Below are 18479 nucleotides of genomic sequence, written 5' to 3'. Positions count from 1 at the left end.
TTTTAGTTCACATTTTTGCCGCTAGAGGGCCAAAATCGGGGCTTGATTTAGTTCCTTTTTCGTAAACCAGATGGCGCTGATCCGATGTCGAGATTTTAGTTCACATTTTTGCCGCTAGAGGGCCAAAATCGGTGCTTGATTTAGTTCTTTTTTCGTAAACCAGATGGCGCTGATCCGATGTCGAGATTTTAGTTCACATTTTTGCCGCTAGAGGGCCAAAATCGGTGCTTGATTTAGTTCCTTTTTCGAAAACCAGATGGCGCTGATTCGAGGTCGAGATTTTAGTTCACATTTTTGCCGCTAGAGGGCCAAAATCGGTGCTTGATTTAGTTCCTTTTTCGAAAACCAGATGGCGCTAAATTTATTTGTACTTTAGTTCTTTTTTTCGCCACTAGAGGGCGCTGTTACGAACGCCGAAAGCGTCTTTTCAAGAATGTAAGTGATAAAGGTATAGAAAGAATGCTGAGATGTAAGGGATGCAGAGGTGTAACGGAACGAGGGATGAATAGAATGTAGGGATGGAAAGAATGCAGGGATGTAAGTGATACAGAGGTGTAACGGGAGGGGGGATGTAAAGGAAAATGGTAGGGGTCCGGGGCTAGGGCCCCGGTCTCCACTGCACGCGGCATGAGGAGTGTCGGCATCGGGTGTGGCCCCCGATGTTGGCGGAGTTTGGCACATGGCGGAGGGTCAAAGGGCCCTCCCTACCGCCCTAGTGCAGGCCACCGTGGTGGTTTTAGTGGGTAAAAATCGCACACTACCTCCGGCCCCTCCCTAGGGGGGCTGAAGGTGTCTTTCTGAAGATTTCCACCACGTTAAAAAAAAAAAAAAAAAAAAAATGGGTATTTAAGGGTTGCAGGAATGTAAGGAATGCTGGGATGGAAGAAATGCAGGGATATAAGGGATACTGTGATGACACTCTTTGCTTGCCGACGCTACGGCATTCGGGGTAGCTGAGACCCCGAGGTACCGGTGACGCTGCATACCGATATTATTCCACCGGGGTGTCAGGGACCCCGTAGCAAAAAGCGAAATATAGGACTTAAAAACGAACAAATCGTGAAACTCACTTGTTCGAGGTAGTGATTATAAAACAAACTTGTAAATAATTAAGAAATTATTCACTCACAAACAATGAGAATGATATATTTGTAAATCACAAATGATTTCCAATCAATTACAACTATTAGTTATCACAAAATCTGTTTATTATAAGGAATTATTAAAAAGTTTCGGCTCACATCATGACTGAAATAAAATTGCTAATTACAAAAAAAGTAATTTGTCACAAACGTTAAAAACAGACTCACAATCAATCACAAACGGTTTACAAACGAAATACACTAAGAAGAATTAAAAATAATCATATTTTATTATTCCTTCCGGGTAGCTTCATGTAGGTGCTTGATCGGAACTAAATTGGAACTAAATTTGTAACGATTTCATACTCAAAACGAGCTATGTATATGAATAAGTTTTGACTGGTATAAATGTTTCCTTTATCGATTTTGATCTATCGATCTTTTTTAAATTTGAATATAAGGAAGTTTTAAAATACTGTATTAAGCACTTGGTTATTGTTAAAAATATCTAATAGAAGATTGTTGTAAATGCTGGGAATGTTTAATAAATTACAAGATAATTTATGTTGCGAGAAAGGATCAAGCGAAAACAGTTGAGAAACACTGAAGATAGTGATAGCGGTAGGAGGTGAACGTTGAGACTTGGGCCACGCTTGTCAGTCGTCGTGAAAGCGATTGTTGGCCGGGTGGATTGTTGTGATGATCTGTTTGTTTAAATTCATACAATGTCCAACCTTTTACGAAGTCTGGTCTTCGGAGTGCTTGTTAGTCTCGCGAACACCAGCATGCCTCATCTCTGGTACGAAACCTTACCAGCGGTGGCCTTAGACTATAAAGTTCATATCGATGCTGGGAAAGAAGATTGTTACTTTCAATATGTTAATTCGGGCGCAACTTTCTACGTAAATTTTCAGGTATACAGTTATTTTTAAGATACAATTACTTTGTTAAAAATACGTTTCCTTATTCGTTATAAAAGACTTCCAAAACACCTGGGTATTTTTACACCTCAATAAGTATTTAATTAATCTCAATATTTGACCATATGGTTCACTCTACATATTTTTACCAATTATTACTTAACTTTCATTAATTAGAATGAGAAAAGTATTAAATAATGGTTGTAAGTGCAGGTGGTACGAGGTGGAGATGGGAAAGCTGGTTTTGCGATAAGAAATCCAGATGGAATAATAGTTCATCCCTACCAGTGGGTTTCTAATTCGGATTACCAAGATACAGTGCAGAATGCTGGTTACTACAGTATTTGTATAGACAACCAATTTTCTAGATTTGCATCAAAATTAGTTAATTTATACATCACAGTAATCAGGTAATACATCTATAATTATACACAGTGTATTTGTAGTTTTATTAATGTTAATCGCTATTATTTATCATAGGTACGACGAATGGGATAGGTATTCGAGAGAACTGGAAGAACTGAATCTTTCTGTAGGGAACTTTACGGTATGTACCCTTTGTCCTTCTAGTTAGGAATAACGTATATATCAATGTTTTTACCTTTATAGTCGGCGCTAACTAATGTTGAGAGAAACATTAACGACATACTTCAGACTCAACATTTGAGTAGAAGTAGAGAAGCCAGAGATCTAAATTTATTACTGGATAACAATTCTTATGTCCAAACATGGTCCATCGCGCAAATAATCGTCATATTGGTAACGACAACGATACAGGTATATTTTGTAAGGAAATTATTCGAGGTGAAACCGTCTAAATATTCGAGAGCAGGTATATAAAGAAGAAATTTCTTTCACGATAAAAAAGTAACGTCAGATTTGTTGGATTTGTAAGTTAAATATGTAGCATGCTCTCTTCTTGGAGAGTTACCTGTTGTTCTTTGATCAAAGAAATTCGCTGTATTCTCAAAGATAGGATAATATTCCTTTTGTTAACAAGAAACTGCGAAAACACTGCATAAGACTGTCTCGTGTTTCGTACATCTACGTATGAAACATTCCATTGATCACCTTAAGGTATCCATTCATTTATTTTCTTTTATTCTCAGCTTTTTACTACGAATGTACGGACTATATATTTATGGATAAATAAAACTATTAAGGAACGTTTATAATTGCATTTATATCAGGATAATAAAGATTAACATACTTTTTTTATAGACTTCTTTAATTTTATTCGGCCCTTATGATACTCGACGAGTGGATAAGTATAAATAACATCATCTTGGTTTACTCGAAGTTGCGTCTTCAAGTCTTTCAGCGAATAGCAGATTATTGTTTCGTTTTTCTTTGCAACACGTTACCGTTCAACGCGAGAAGACGGTGTCTTTGCTTTAAATTTCTCGCGCGAACGTGTTCCGATGCAACTTCTTTCGTATAATTTCCAGGAAACCAGCCCTGTTCGCGGTTCAATAATTTTTCACCGTGATACCAACCGTCTGACATCTTTCTGAACACGTTTATAACGTCCCCTGAAAAATAGAGAAAATAATAATATTTGTAATTAGCATATTGATTAAGGAAGAAACGAGAAAAAGATCGCTCACCGGGATGCAACGATAATTCGTCCGGTTGGTTTGGAGAATAACAATACAAAGCTACCACTTGAGGACAATCCCATACTTCGTAGAGGGTTTCCTCAACCAATCCTCGATTCGATGGTGAAACAGCTTCCAACCACCTTTGCCTTTCCGTATCGCTCTCGCACGTTAATATATATTCGATTTGATGACCAGAATAATTTTCCAAAAGAGTTAACAGCATCGCGTTACGACCCGCGAACGGCGAATCCTCAGGAACAGACTCTAAAGCGATCAAACTCCTTTTACACGTATCTATTACAGTATACGTTGTATCGTGACTACTAAAAGAAGAAGCATGCGTTACGTACGAATGATATCCTATTTTACCTAAATAATATTTTCATAGATCATACTTGGACTTGTATTTTGCGACTAGAAGATAATCCGTGAGTAACAAAAGGTAGAGGTGCGTTTTGTTAAACCTTCGCCCGAATGTGAGCTTGTATTCCGCGTCGGTTTTGTTCGACAATTGTACAACAGGTCCAGTTTTAACCAGGTACTTGCCTTTCAATACGATAGGTTTAATTTTCGCGGAATACTCGAGTTTTCTATGAAACAGAAACGATGTATTTACAAAGAAGAATAGCAATGAACGATTTGAAAAAACGATCGTCACCTGGCTAAACTTTCCATTTCCGCTTCTTTCGCCGCGGCACGCGCACCCTCGTTACATTCGGTAACGACGTAACTTAAGCTCGACAAAACTCTCTCCCAGTGATGTCTGTCGACGTGTTCGGAGGACAATTTCGAGAGGACTGCATCGGCCAGCAAAGGAAGCCTGAATCAAACGCAATCGTGCAGTTTTTCTGAATTGATCGTTCGAGGAGCATTCGTCTCACCTGGTTATCCGTTGCATGGGTAACATTAAAAACGAATGTAACGACAAGCTTTGGCAAGCGGAACGTGCCTCAACTTGCGAGACCACGTCTAGAAACTTGAGACCCTTTCGCGACCTGAAAGAAACGACGTCGGATTTGAAATCGGTGGAAAGAAAGGGAAAGTGTCTGCTTAGTAATCTAGCTCACCGTAAATCTTTGAGCGTGCTGTCGATGCTAACTTGATTCGAGCAGTACGCTACATAAATATCTAAACATTTCTCGGCATACTTGAGCAGCACGTCCGGCAGTCCGTGCAGCATAGGATCCTGCCTCCATATGCTTTCCAGCTCTGCCAGACACTGTTCCGATGCGTGCAACACGCTAGGAATACCACCGAACAGCTTGTCCCTTTCGACGGGCGTTAAAATCTCGTTGATAGACGGCTCGTTGATGAACTCGTTCCTTAGAACTCGCAGGGAATTCAAGTACGAAGCTTCGGACGTTAGAATTTCAAACTTTGCTTCTTGAATCTTTCTCTCCTCCGTGGTTAGACGTTCTGATGGAAAAAGTAAAATTAGATCGTCGAATAAGAAGTGTCGCAACGTTTTAGGATAACGATGGTCGCTTACGTAGAAGACCGGTGTTTACTACTTGCACCGTTTGACACCACAACGTTCTGTGGCCTGGTTTCGCCAAGTCGGTCGTCGATTGCGATGGAATCATGTCCTCGACCTGTACGTGTCGATGGTTACTGCATTTGTGGGATAAACAGGATGCTTCTAGAAGCGTGTCATTACAATGGGATTTCTACCATTTAACAATTATCTCGAAAAGACATATTTCTAGAGTCATCCTGACGTTATTAGCCAACCTGTATCTAAGGGAACTACCTAAGTGTTACGCTCACTTATTAATGAAACTTTGCCACCTTGTAGAGCTCGTCGCCCTGAACACGCCTATACCACCTTTTTGGGGGCAGACGGCTAATTGTTTAAAAGATATTAACAATTAAAGTTAGTTACTCCTTACATTGAGAAGCAGTAAATTTTGATAATTTAAATATAACTTAAATTCTATGAAAATTAATTAGCTATTAATAAATGCAATGATTATAGCACAGTTGTAATAATTATTCAAAAAGAGTCAAATTATCATTAAAAAGAAAAAAGAAAAAAAAACTTGAAAACCATGGAGTTGAACCGTGGACAGTTAGATTGTCAGTCAAGCGTTTTACCGCGGAGCTAAGCATTTATATGTGTTAGTTTCTCATGCTTCTCAATGTAAGGTGTAACTAACTTTAATTGTTAATATCTTTTAAACAATTAGCCGTCTGCCCCCAAAAGGTGGTATAGGCGTGTTCAGGGCGACGAGCTCTACAAGGTGGCAAAGTTTCATTAATAAGTGTGCGTAACACTTGGATAGTTCCCCTTGAAAATCTTGAGAAGGGGGTAAGAGTTATCGGAAAAATTCTTGGGTCAAAACCTGAACGAATGGCCGAGATTTTTCCGGTTTGACCGGAAATGGCCGAAAACGGGTTGGTTCTATTTTCAGGTGTTACCTCCTCGTAGCCATCCGAATTGGAGTCGAACGCCCCTCGGGCAGCAGCGGCAGCGTAGAATTGATACAGCGGTTCCTGCTCGGCGAGTACGCTGTAGTGATCTGTACAGAATTACAGAAAGTTACGAAATCGAAGGGAACGAGAGAAGAATAAAGCTTACCTGTTTCTTCGTCGACGGAGGAATGATCGCCGGCGATTTTTGTCGAATCGCCAGGACCGTTCGCGGTGTAACCGTTCAGATAGAAAGTAGAAAATCCAGTGACGCTTTTCTTAAAATGCCTAGCGAAACCAAAGTATCTACCACCCTCTAAATTCGACTGATCGTTCTCCTCGCAGACATGTTCCTCGTCGACGGAGGTTCTTCTTCGCATACGACCGAGGCTTCCTTTCGTGATGCTCCAAGTTCTTCGAAGCATCTTTATCCTCCTGCCTAGGGTACGAGTGAGGCTGATTTCCCGCGGGGGCGGAGGATTCGGTCTGGTGGGTGCCTCCGAGTACTCGATCACGAATCGATTCGAGATCTTGTCCCTCTCGACGTTCTCCCCTTCGTTCCTCCGCTCCTCGATCTTCTCCGTCTCCGAATCGGTGCTGAAGTCATCCTGCTGGAAGGACTGCAAGCTCTCGTAGGTGCTGTCGTCGGATGCGTTCTCTGTAAAAAGGGTTCACAGGTGAACGATGGGAAAACTGGAGGGCGGATTTCAAATCGAATTTCCATCATAAGGAGAAGGAGAGGTTTTATCGATTAAATTCCCTGAAACGTCGGGAGGACCTTCGTGAACGTAGCAGGACGTCTCCTGGGTGTCCAAGTCCTCGTCCAGGTCGATGACCCTCATCTGAACGAGACCCTGCGTTCTCCATGAATTTTCCTGCCCGGTTCCTTCCTTCGGCTCTTCCCTCTTCCATTCCTCCACTTTCTCCGCACGGCCCACGAGCAAAACCGATCCGGTGCCAAGGCTTACAGCCACTTGAAATCATTGTTCACGGTCAAACGTCTATCGCGATTATGTCTGCGTGAACGGCCACGTATGTATTGCCCGACGTTTGTCCAAGATCCGAAGGCTAACCGAATCGAGCGGAGGAAAAAAGAAGAGATGCTTCGAATCAGCTACGGACGCGTCGAAGGAACAAAGCGTTCTCTCTTTTTCTTTTATTGCAATTTGGGCGGACGATGATTTTCGCGAAACGAGAAAAGCAGCTGAAGTTCGGTCTCTTGGACAGGTGTGTACAGGCATCGTAACAGGACGCACAGCTTACCTTGCGTGTTCGGACGTCGAAAAGTTTTCAAGGTCTGTTTCATTTCCACGACATTTTTGTCCGTCACGATGGAGTTTCGCGCGAAAAAAGACACGGTCGAAAGAGGAGCGGTCTCAAGCGTTTCGGAGGCGACGTCGATACATTTCGAGAAAGCGAGAGTGAACCACGGGAGGGGAATAAAGGGGAACGCGAGAAATCGAGGATGGTACGCGTATTACGCGGATATACTTAAGTCTGAAAGAAGGTAAAAAGCGAGGCGGGGCGACGCGACGCGACGAGCAGCGAGGCTCGGCCGTGACTGACACTGGCGAGAGCGCAATACGCGCTTTCACCTCGCGGCAATCTGTTCGTTCGAGTCCGGTTTCCAGGCTGAGCACTCGTCGATTAAATATTTTCACGTCTTTCGAATCATCGCCCACTCTCTCGGCGACAAGTTCTCCTCTATTGTTACACAGCCGCGAGGTCCATTTTCCCAAAATTTACACCAATTTGCAAATGAATCGGAGGAGAATCGTTGAACGCGATGGATTTTTTATGGAAGGAACATACGTTTGTGCAAAGATGCTCTCCTTGAAGCGATCCTCTGCAAAGGGTTAAGGAAGAAGCTAAAGGTGGGAGGATCGTTCCTCAGGAAACCTGACGGGAGATACCACGGTAGAATGCTTGCAATCGTGCAAGTTGTTCCATCGCGCTGATCCCGAGAAGAACATTTTCCTTTTTCAATGGAATCGCTATGGTCACCTTTTTCTCCGCGTGAAAGTGACGAAGCATTAGTAAACGATGCGTTTCCTGGTGTTTCGCGTTGAAATCGTACGATTATTCGTTGACGTGTGACTTCGAGGCGATGGTAACACTTTGACAAAAACGTGTGGCGGCCCCTGGTATAAGTACACTCGTTGACAGGCCGTGGGGCGACCATATACGAATGTTGGACTAATTGTTTAAAATATTTTATACTAATTGTTCTTCAAACATAAGCGTCTATATATAATGTGATACATCTGTATAAAAAATTTTTTTAAACTTTCCGAATTTTTTAAAAATCCATTTAACAATGAAAAATTCTGAAAAAATTCAGAAACACGTTGGTCGTGGAGCAGAATATTCCTGATTTTTTTCAACATTTTTCATACCTTACAACCAAAGATATAAAGCTTAAACTGTTAAACAGTTAAATTAAATATCTGACGAAAAAGCAAAAAACAATTGAATGGCTACGATCTACATACTTCCTAAAAACAAATGGTGCAAAGTTTTTTCTGGGTTTTTGTAATTGAATAAAACATTTATATCTTTTATAATCAAATGCAATAGATTTCTGTTGATTATTTATGTCACCTTTCTGTTTATTTTAGAATTATTACAACCACAACATTAGATATTATACATATTCTTTTGGTAAAGTTACAAAATACAAGGATTAGAACGTGATTTACCAAAAAGAAAAATTGATCGATGTAACTAATTTTGGATGGCTCAGGGTAAATAGTGGTACGAAACGTAAAAATATTGTGGAACATAATTGTGGAAGACTTAAAGATTCATAAAAATATACTTAACTTCTTAAATTACAACATTAATATTTTGCCTCAATGTCGAACATTCGTATATGGTCGCCCCACTGTGGGCCGTAGCGAAAGGGTTGAAAGTAGGTAAACGACACTGGAATCCATTTTCGTCTGAACGAAACAAGTTCGAAACCTACCTTGACTCGTGAAATCCCGCGTTGACTTGTTAGACGACTTCGACGAGCTTCTCCTAGATAATCTGGAACGTTGTCTTCTCCCATTTCGGGACCATCTTCGAGGCAATTTCTTCTTACTCGAGATCACCTGCGTCTCGCTTGCTATCCCACTGAATAAAGAAACAATGACTAGCATTTTAAGTATCGACAGAGAGAAAAGAAAATACATACGACGAATTGCTGTTCTTCTTCGGAAGCCGAGCAGGACCAAAGATCGATTCCTCCAGGTCCTCCCACTCGGATTCTTTCCCGTTCGTCCAGGTTGATCCGAGGATCGAGCCTGCCGTCGAACCTGCGTACAAACTGTTGACTCGTTCCTCGCCAGGCAGACCGACGTCATCGTAATCATCCTGATCGTTATCCAGCGCGTCGTCGCCGGTCTCCTCATCGTCCACGCTGGAATAATTGTTACCTTCGAACAGATGATAGTCGTCGTTTTCCTGGGTCTGATCCTTTTGGATCACGGTGTTATCGTTCCCGGTGACATTACGGGAATCGGTAACTTCGGGATCGTCGATCGGGGAAAGCAAAGTTACAACGTCGTCGTAGATAGACTCGGAATCCCTGCGAGTCGGTTCAAGGACGGTAGAAGATTCATCGGTGGAAGTAGTCGGTAAACCCACGTCATCGTAGTCGTCATCCTAATCGTTAAAACGATGATGTTATAAAATAAAATCTCGATAACTAATTGCTTGTTAACTTTCCGCATAGGTCTACGAGAACCTCATGCGGAAAGTCATCAAGAGTCTCCTCCCTACCACCATGGTTTCTCTTATTGTTGGATCTGAAAGTTCCGATCCCACAATATAAATGGTTATAGAAAAGAAACGAGCTAGGTGAAGAGGTAACCGTCCGAGTTGGTATAGGTAAGTTTCTAAATTGAAAGCATATGTTGAACGTTAGTCACCTGATTGATAAGATTCAGAGGGCCTACGTCATCGTACTGATCCTCGTCGACGTACTCGAGGGTTTCGTTCAGTGTAGATCGACCGAGGAGCACCGATAGGTTCTTGCTCTGATTACTCCATAAAAAGCTGGTGTTTGTGCGGAACGAGTCGTTCCCCTCGTACGCTCGATTTTCACTCGTTTTCACCCGCTGCTGGCTCGGCTCCAACGCTTTTGCCGATCGCGCTCTCAGCTCGGACAACAATTCGCGTTTCCGGCTTTCCTCGATTCTGCCTGGAATAAAGAACAGTGTCGAATTAGAAGAAATTCGAATGGAAAGAAAGAAATAAAGGATCGAAGGAAGAAACGTACGGGTAGTTTCTTCGTTCTCGTTGTCCCTTCCTGGCGAGAGGGAAGAGGAGGCGTCGAAGAAGAACTTCTCGCTCCTCGCGACGAGAAGAGGCAAGATGGCACACTTTTGCTCGTGCGTAATTACAGCCTGCTCCAAATTAAATTTCACCGTGTTTTCGTTCAGGATCAAATTCGGACTGGTCGCGGAGGCGACGTGAACGAAATTCGTCGGTGACGAGATGTTCAGACACCTGGATTCCTCTCTGGAGAGACTCCTCGATCTGAACCTGTCGTCGGCCATTACGTCCACCTTTTCCAAAGTCGACGGTTTCAACGAGTTCAACGACGAGCTTAGAGCGCTTTTCTTCTTCTTCCTTCTCTTCGATCCCTTCACCAGGTACTCCGGCACGAAATGCAACACGTTCTTCGCGAAATGATTCTTCTTTTTACCGCGATTAACGTCGCGTTCGTTATCGAGCAGCAGCTCCTTTGTTAGACTTTCGATCAGACGCTTTTCCTCGTCCAGTCTCGTTTCCGAGGAGCTTTTTCTCGTCAGCTCATTGGTGGGGAGCGATGTTGCGATAACATTTTTCGAGCACAAAGCTGTTGTTTCATCTTCGTTATTATCGCGAAGATTTGCTTCTCGACAAGCTATCAATTCTATCCTCTCGTAATCGTCCTCGTCGGCCTGCTCGATCAAACGATCGGATTCGCTGATAGAGTTCGGAAAAATCGCGTTTTCCTCGGCCGACGAGTCGTCCGACACTGGTTGTATATCTCGTCGACGAGTATCGTCTTCGCAGTAATCGGCGATCGTATCCGGTGAATTCTTTATCGGATCAGTATCGATATTGTTATCTATATCCACGGCGCGTTGTAAACAAACCACCTTCGTTTCCCCGGTGTTTCGATCCGTGATAAAAACCGACCTCTGCTCGCTGGATCCCGAGGGTTCCGCCTCCGGGCTAGGCGACGGTAAAACCAGCACATATTTCGCGCGCTCCTTCGACGAAAGGCTGCTCGCCGCGTCCACCTGAACGAACATTCGCACGTTCCCGCGATTCGTTAGTTCCCCGGTACACGTTGACATATCTCGTTAACGGTTTCGCGGAAATCTGCTCTCGAGTTACGCGATAGAAATCGTACCTAACTGTTTCGGACGAATATTTCCATGTGAAATGTTAGGATAAGGAAAACTTTCGAGAAGCATCTTTCAACGACGAGTTAACTCGTCATACGCGTCGTAGATGTATTCATCAATGACGAGTTAATTCGTTACATCCAACTAAAACGATTAACGCGTTCAACGCAAGCATCGGTTTCGTGAACGTTCGCAGCTGACGGTAAGAATAATTGACGAGTATGAAAGTAATAATCGAAAGCAAGACTGCTGGCGGTGAACGCGTCGAATCGTCTGTTCGTACCGCGAGATCTCGAGGCGCGGTTCGAATAGTTCCCGCGATCTCGACGCGCGACAGTTAATCGGAATTCCCAAGCTACGTTTTCTAACGGAAACGGGGTTATTCCAGTCGAAGCGAACCTTGAAACTGGATCTCCTGGCAGTGGTATCGTTGCAAGTTTCCCCTTTTCTCTTTGGCTCGTTCCGATCGTCGACGGGCAACAACTGCAGCGGTAAAGTTGCTCTCTTTAAAGCCAAACTGTCGAGGGTTGCATAGACGATCTTCTCCGAATTCGGTGACGGTTTTCCATCACCGTGTAGGAAGCTTCTGTTCGCTATCGGCGACAGACTCATTCTGTCCTCTTTTTTCCTCTCTTTCATCGAACCTAGCGTATCTTAACGTTTTTTTTTAAACGAACACATCCCGCGGGTTCTCAGCGCTTCAACGATTACACACAGAGACGCTGTTCCGGTGAACTAGCGATAACGAAACGTTTCGTCGCTCCGTTATCAAGTACCACTAATACGTACACGCGTTTCTCGATCGAACGTATTTCGTTTCGCACATCTGCCACCGTTCGCACAATTTTTCGACGCGTAAGCGGTACACGCGTCTGTTATCCTCCGGTTACGCGCGATTCAACCGCTCAGTCGAGTGTACCGCGTATTCGTTGAACAGTTAAACTTATGGACCGTTGCTCGACGCTCGACTCTCGCGAACCGTTCCGTTGCGGATGATTTCTTACTCTGATCACGTTGCACGAAATTCCGCGTTTGCGGCTCACCGAGCGAACGATAAGCGCGATCGGTTTAAAGAAAATATTTTCATTTCCGCACTGTCGCAACCGTAAACGTTGTGCCTCGTTGTTTCACGCTTTTTCATATAAACTCGTACCATCCCGGTTAACATCTTTTCGAAACGAACGATTCTCCAAGGTCCTCGTACGCGTTTCGGTTTGACAGAAGAATCACGAATTACATGTTTAACGTCTGACACAACGAACTTGACGTTAACGAGGCCACGGTTAAGGATTTGTCATCCACGGATCGCGGTTATCTACACGTGCATCAATGGTATTCGTCAGCCGAATAGGCGTGCACGACGATAAACGTGCCCGCAAAACGCACACTGGATTCGCGCGACGGCGCGGAGCGGAGTCGATCGAAACGATCGCCGATCGAGTGACAAATCACGCATACTCGTTGAATTTTTAAAGCGCTTTCTTTGCTCTGCCTCCGCGGCGACGGTCCCGCGTACCCGTTCGGCCATCCTCGACGGTTTTCGCCGACGCTCGTCGATCCCCTACACTGCCGTATCCCTGGAATTCCTTACCCACCCCTCCGCCCTACAATGCGCAAGTACTTTCCTTCGCTTCGTTCATCAACTGTCGCTGAACGAATCTATTTCTCGATTACGTTCGAACCATTACATAGATACGTACATTGCTACGAGGATCAATTATAGCTCCGTTTCCTTCTCTACAGCGATCGCGATACATTCGATGCACACGATCGAAACTACGTATTTTTTTTTTTTCAACGGTTGCGCTCGTGACTTCGCCAGTCCGGAATCGCTTCGAATAATTCCGCATTCCTTCCTGGATTTCACCAGTCCTTTCCTCCTCGCTCATTTCTCGCAACAACATTTCCCAAAATATATCAATATCCTCCTTGCTCGAACACGGCCCTGAAAAGCAGAGATTCCTGTATATAAACGCAAAGCGAACGAGCGGTAAAACGACGCATCAGCTAGTCGAAAATTCCTACATTCTTGCGCAGGTGAGTGTCGGCCGATGATGTGGCAGCTTGGCCCCATTCTCTTCTCGTCCATTTCATCGTCTCGACTTCCAACCGCTGGACCTGGCTGACCAGCAGGATTTGCGTCACCGATGATGCACTCTTACAATTCTTTCCGCCGATGTAGACCAACCAGCGAACATGACTAATGATTCAATTTCGAATCGGATAAAATTTCGTTAAATGAAATATTATTAATGACGAATGTAATGAAAAAGAAATTAGCAAAATAGGGATTAATTACATGTCATGTGACGGAAGTAAGAGCGTAAACTTGAACATTGACCGGTTCAAACTCCTCTGTGTATCGACAGATTCAGCTGTCGGTTTTTTATTATAATTGCTTGTCGTTTAAAAATCCAATCGGTCGGTAAGTGGGGGCATTGGTATTTAGTCGATCCCCAGGTAGATCCGTTGGTCAGAAGTTATTAAGAGAACGCTTCCGTAGTAACTGCACAAGATGTCTCTCGATCAGGTAATCAAAATTCCGTACTGTACCTTCGGTAGGTCCGTTCTCTCGAATTATCGTAAATTTTCAACGTAACGGTTAAGTCTTACTTTCAGCTAGAAGAACCTTGCGCTCTCCTGTGAATGTATAAAATTACGCTTTTATGCAAAGTCACGAACATTACGTAAAATTCTGTTGCATTGCGTGACAAAAAATGTAACCATCCCAATAACGGAAGAAAAACAAAGCTTGAATAATAATTTTACCTGTAGAAAGAGGAAACACGTTTAACACGCTATGTGATTTTTCAGAAATTTCAAGAAGCTGCAGAAGCTGTAAAATCTCTCACTAAACGTCCCTCGGACAATGAATTTTTGGAACTCTACGCACTGTACAAGCAAGCAACAGTGGGCAACGTTAATACCTGTACGTTGCTGTTTCGACGCATAATAAAAATTAAAAGGAATACGCTATATGTGTCGTCCGTTACAAGATAAACAATGATCTTACGTATAATTACAGCGAAGCCTGGCGCGTTGGACCTGAAGGGGAAAGCAAAGTGGGAAGCCTGGAAGTCGAAAGAGAATATGTCGAAGGATGATGCAAAAGAAGCGTATATCAAATTCGTTAACACGTTACAGCAAAAATACAAATAAAATGCTTACTAGCCTGTATTTCTGTCTGTATTGCAAGATTTTTAAAATAAAAATACAACTTGTCTAAACGTTCCTCTTCCAGTTTCGATTCGATTTAAAACCTTTCAGTCATGAACTATCGATTTCTAATACCGGCAATCTTCATTCATTCGTCTTTTACTTGGGCGGACTCGCCCAAGATGGCGCCCTCGCTCAAGATCCCGCCCATAGACTTACTATGTCTATGACTCCGCCCTCGCCCAAGATGGCGCCCCCGCCCAAGATGGCGCTCTCGCCCAAGATGGCATCCTCACCCAAGATGGCGTCCTCGCCCAAGATGGCGTCCTAGGAGGGCATCCCCTCCACCATCGCCCTGCGAAATTTAAATCGATTTTTGTAATTCTTGTATTCATTTATAATACAGATCATAAGTTTAAAACTATACATTCATTTTCATACAAATTCTTTTTCCAACCCTCTCCCACACACATCCTGATTTGCTCACATATTACTTGCCCATTTTCCCAGTGTCTACGAGCAATCTTGTTTAATTCGCGCCTTTTAACAGCGCCATAAAGTTAACAAATTCGTCTCTATTTTATTTAGTTCATGCGTGACATTTCAAATGGGTATTCGCGCGTTAACATGTATACAGTAGGGTGTTATGTGATTGTACGAATTTAAAACGAAATAAAAAGTTACATGTGTGCCAGATTTGTTTTAAATTTATTTAAAAATGACCATCTTACCTCTGGACACGAATACAGCGAAACTTATAACAACCACTCAAATTATAACTTCAGTATCTAGTGCCACAAAAGAATTAATAGAAAATGCATTAGATGCTGATGCAAAAAATATTGAAATTAACTTGGTATCTCACTATTCATTGCACATTAAAGAATATGTTTCACGTTTAAATTATCATGATGCTTCTGTTTTAATCTTTAGACAGATAACGGATGTACCCTAATAGAAGTGAAAGATGATGGTTGCGGCATTTCTAAAGTAGATGCTTCCTACATGGCTTTGTCATCATACACATCCAAAATTGTAACATTCTCTGATTTAGGTAAAAGAATATTAAGTTGTATAACAATACCAAACATTGTTCTCTAAATGTAATATTAATATCCTTTATAGATTCATTAGAAACTTATGGATTTCGGGGTGAAGCATTGCACGCATTGAGTGTTGTGTCAGATCTTAGAATTATATCAAAAACTAAACAAGATGAAGTAGCTGTTTCCTATGACATTGATCGCTATGGACATATTAAAAAAACTGAACCTTGTCATAGAGCTACAGGTAGCTAATAGAATATATATATCTTATTTTGCTTCTATTTTATTTTACTATATCTGTTTTTAGGGACAACAGTACAAGTGAAGCAATTGTTTAAGCATTTACCAGTAAGAAGACAAATAATTACTAATTCAAAAAGAGCAAATCAAGATATTAAAACATTGGAATCATTAGTTAAAAGTTATGGAATGTGTAAATTTGATGTACGAATAAGTTATAAAGTAGATAATATTATTAAATTTGCAAAACCTAGCACAGCTACTCTTGAAGAAGCAGTTACCTATGTTCTTGGTAGAAAGGTAACTTCCAATATGAGTTGGATAAATATTGAAAATACAGAGGTAACCATAGAAATTGTTAAATTATATATGTTCTCACATAAGCACATTTTAATTCCTTCAATTGTATTCTTCAGACTACTGGTAAATTAATGATTCCTTCCAAGGAATTGCAAAATGTATCTGAAGCATTTCAGTCTGGAGCACAATATATTTTTGTAAATAACAGACCTATTAAGCACAAGGAACTAGAAAAGGTATATAGTTAAACAAATTTTAACGTTATTTAAATTACTTATAGTTACAAAAGTGTTCGAAAATTATTTCCAGATGTTAACAAAAACAATTTCAACAGCGCTAGAACAGGATTCGTCGAGTAGGAAAAAACCAATATTTCTTTTGTACATTTTCACAAATTCTGGAAATATCGATGTTAATTTAGAACCAAACAAGACTAGTATTTTCTTCAAAGAAGAGGTAACTACATTTATAGAGTATAGTATGTAATAATAATTCATGTAAAGATTCCTACATCATGTTTCCTAATGTGTGTGTACACAGAGCGTAATTCTTAATACAGTACAAAGTTGCCTCGAAAATTTTTATGGAATTCGAAAACAAGTGCAAGAAGAAAATGTTTGTGATCAATCGCTCAATGAATATCAAGACTGTACGCAAAACGTGATTGTTCCGAACGTAGAAGACGAATGGCCAGCATGTAAAAAACGAAAATTATTGACAGAAGAAAATGTAACAGATAATAATGAGAAAGACGTATGCGTTCCTAAAAAATGTACCGAAATTGTAAGCAATTTAAAGTGTACTATCACTGATCATTCCAAAGATAACGAGCAAGCTGCAGTTTCTGAAAGAGACAAAAATTACGATATGGTACATTTGGATCTTCAAATGCCATCTTTAAATCTGAGTGACTCAGACTCAAATGAATCACAAAATCTTACATTACGTTACAAGGAATACGGTTCTCCGGAATTAGCGTTAGTTTTTTAATTATCGTATAATATACTGTAATATAACATTTGTATAGTACTGTTTCTTATCACTTTATAGTGCTAAAACTAAAAAAGGAGAAACCGACGATAGCCCTCCGATTGAATTATCTCAAAATCATGAAACGTTAAGTCAGTTACCAACTGTAGATTTGGGCGAAGATTTTAACTGGGATGATTGTTCTCACGTGGACACAACTGAGAAAGAAAACAAAAAGCAAAATGCAAATGTAAAAAGTGTGCATGAAGAGAATAAATTAAGGACAAAGAAATGTGTTACATTAAAAGAATGGAGCAAAGGGCACGTATCTGATTTAAAGGTAAATATTTGTTCATGAATTCGGTTATAGAAATATAATCAAGTGAATTAATTTTTACAGGGAGGCACGGATGTACAACCTTATAATTATTCCGAGTCAAACGAATCATCAGATAATGATACGCATCATAAAAATGTATGTGCAGGTTTTCTTAAATTTATGAAGCACATTAGACCCCAAGGTAATTATCAAGGAATTAATCAAACATCTTTACTCAATGTATGAATAATACTTTCAATTTTAGTTGCAAAACAAAACGATAATTTCACAGCAGCACAAATTGCAAATACGGTGACTAATCTTTGGAAAAGATTGTCATCCGAAGAACGTGGATATTATAGAGATCTAGCACGCGAGGAGGAGAGTGAACGCGAAAAAGAAAAGCAAGAAATGAAAGGGAAACACGTAACGGACGTTAATAAAAATAGAAATAGACTTTTAAAGGCGTTAGAGAAAATGAAAACCATGAACCCTGAGAATAACAAAAATCTGGTAATGAGAACCATTGTACCATGGGATGTAAACTTAACGAAAGTTACTGGAAGCTTTCTCGATAAGTAAATTTTCGCTTTGTCATATATTTATGAAATTATCATTTTTTTTTAACATTTAATATAAATATTTTTCAGTAATACATGTAAAAATACTAATGTCATTGTTGGATTATTACGTTCGAATTTGTGGATTGTTCACAAATCTTCGCATATTTGGATCTTAGACGCTACAACTTTGAAAAAGGAATTAAATATAGCCGATAGAAATGCTAGCGAGGTACGTCGAAATCAAGCAGTGATATTATTACTTGGTATCTAATATTTTTAACACTGTTTCTTTGCATATATTGAAAGGATACAGCTGAGAATATGGAGCAGCTTTTGAAACAGTGGTTTTCAATAAAGAACGACTTATCGTTATTGCATCCTATACATTCGTTGCCGCAAAATAACGATACTTCTTAATTTAAAATACTGTAATTATTTATACATTATTAAATTTGAAATAAAACCGTTCATGTTTAATCTTGTATGCATT

The 18479-nt window shown here is 41.0% G+C and overlaps 4 protein-coding genes across 5 annotated transcripts; 3 read left to right on the top strand and 1 right to left on the bottom strand.

Annotated features, from left to right (window-relative positions):
* The first annotated feature begins 1145 nt into the window (after positions 1–1145).
* Positions 1146–3224, top strand: LOC117602092 (transmembrane emp24 domain-containing protein 6). Its single transcript, XM_034319632.2, has 4 exons — positions 1146–1996; positions 2216–2412; positions 2483–2549; positions 2612–3224. Exons 1-4 carry the CDS (start codon positions 1808–1810, stop codon positions 2840–2842), a joined length of 684 nt encoding a protein of 227 aa, XP_034175523.1. The 5' UTR covers positions 1146–1807; the 3' UTR covers positions 2843–3224.
* Positions 1691–13561, bottom strand: Exn (Ephexin). Of its 2 annotated transcripts, none has more exons than XM_076691637.1 (16): positions 13422–13561; positions 11796–13341; positions 10277–11288; positions 9927–10198; positions 9191–9660; positions 8981–9129; positions 6791–6985; positions 6182–6670; positions 6022–6122; positions 5093–5195; positions 4671–5019; positions 4485–4598; positions 4262–4423; positions 3999–4193; positions 3610–3923; positions 1691–3534 (listed from the first exon to the last, which is right to left on the bottom strand). In XM_076691637.1, the coding sequence occupies exons 2-16, from the start codon at positions 12033–12035 to the stop codon at positions 3335–3337; spliced, it is 4365 nt and encodes a 1454-aa protein (XP_076547752.1). In that variant the 5' UTR covers positions 12036–13341; positions 13422–13561; the 3' UTR covers positions 1691–3334. The 2 variants fall into 2 exon arrangements, with proteins under 2 accessions (XP_076547752.1, XP_076547751.1); XM_076691636.1 differs by having other exon boundaries at positions 3610–3926; positions 13422–13560.
* A 242-nt stretch (positions 13562–13803) lies between these two features.
* LOC117602093 (acyl-CoA-binding protein homolog) lies at positions 13804–14627 on the top strand. Its single transcript, XM_034319633.2, has 3 exons — positions 13804–13926; positions 14211–14325; positions 14422–14627. Exons 1-3 carry the CDS (start codon positions 13912–13914, stop codon positions 14553–14555), a joined length of 264 nt encoding a protein of 87 aa, XP_034175524.1. The 5' UTR covers positions 13804–13911; the 3' UTR covers positions 14556–14627.
* A 370-nt stretch (positions 14628–14997) lies between these two features.
* Positions 14998–18465, top strand: LOC117602087 (DNA mismatch repair protein MutL). Its single transcript, XM_034319621.2, has 12 exons — positions 14998–15408; positions 15486–15606; positions 15678–15842; positions 15906–16180; positions 16255–16374; positions 16448–16594; positions 16679–17115; positions 17189–17447; positions 17508–17628; positions 17692–18004; positions 18077–18218; positions 18296–18465. The coding sequence occupies exons 1-12, from the start codon at positions 15271–15273 to the stop codon at positions 18404–18406; spliced, it is 2349 nt and encodes a 782-aa protein (XP_034175512.1). The 5' UTR covers positions 14998–15270; the 3' UTR covers positions 18407–18465.
* Positions 18466–18479: the final 14 nt, after the last annotated feature.

The sequence above is a fragment of the Osmia lignaria genome, chromosome 13, assembly GCF_051020975.1.
Source record: "Osmia lignaria lignaria isolate PbOS001 chromosome 13, iyOsmLign1, whole genome shotgun sequence".
In the NCBI taxonomy this organism is placed as follows: Eukaryota; Metazoa; Arthropoda; class Insecta; order Hymenoptera; family Megachilidae; genus Osmia; species Osmia lignaria.
Note: the sequence above shows the minus strand (reverse complement) of the source record. Positions and strands in the feature narration are given on the sequence as shown.

Excerpts from the sequence above, each read along its gene's own strand:
- LOC117602093 (XM_034319633.2), top strand. Across the intron at positions 14,326-14,421 it reads AGTGGGCAACGTTAATACCT|CGAAGCCTGGCGCGTTGGAC; the intron begins GTACGTTGCTGT and ends GTATAATTACAG.
- LOC117602092 (XM_034319632.2), top strand. The coding sequence starts at position 1,808 with ATGTCCAACCTTTTACGAAGTCTGGTCTTCGGAGTGCTTGTTAGTCTC. Across the intron at positions 1,997-2,215 it reads CTTTCTACGTAAATTTTCAG|GTGGTACGAGGTGGAGATGG; the intron begins GTATACAGTTAT and ends TTGTAAGTGCAG. Across the intron at positions 2,413-2,482 it reads TTATACATCACAGTAATCAG|GTACGACGAATGGGATAGGT; the intron begins GTAATACATCTA and ends TATTTATCATAG.
- LOC117602087 (XM_034319621.2), top strand. The coding sequence starts at position 15,271 with ATGACCATCTTACCTCTGGACACGAATACAGCGAAACTTATAACAACC. Across the intron at positions 16,375-16,447 it reads AGCACAAGGAACTAGAAAAG|ATGTTAACAAAAACAATTTC; the intron begins GTATATAGTTAA and ends AATTATTTCCAG. Across the intron at positions 17,629-17,691 it reads GAAGCACATTAGACCCCAAG|TTGCAAAACAAAACGATAAT; the intron begins GTAATTATCAAG and ends TTTCAATTTTAG.
- Exn (XM_076691636.1), bottom strand. The coding sequence starts at position 12,035 with ATGAAAGAGAGGAAAAAAGAGGACAGAATGAGTCTGTCGCCGATAGCG. Across the intron at positions 3,927-3,998 it reads GTCGCAAAATACAAGTCCAA|TAGTCACGATACAACGTATA; the intron begins GTATGATCTATG and ends TTCTTCTTTTAG. Across the intron at positions 3,535-3,609 it reads CGAATTATCGTTGCATCCCG|GGGACGTTATAAACGTGTTC; the intron begins GTGAGCGATCTT and ends TCTATTTTTCAG.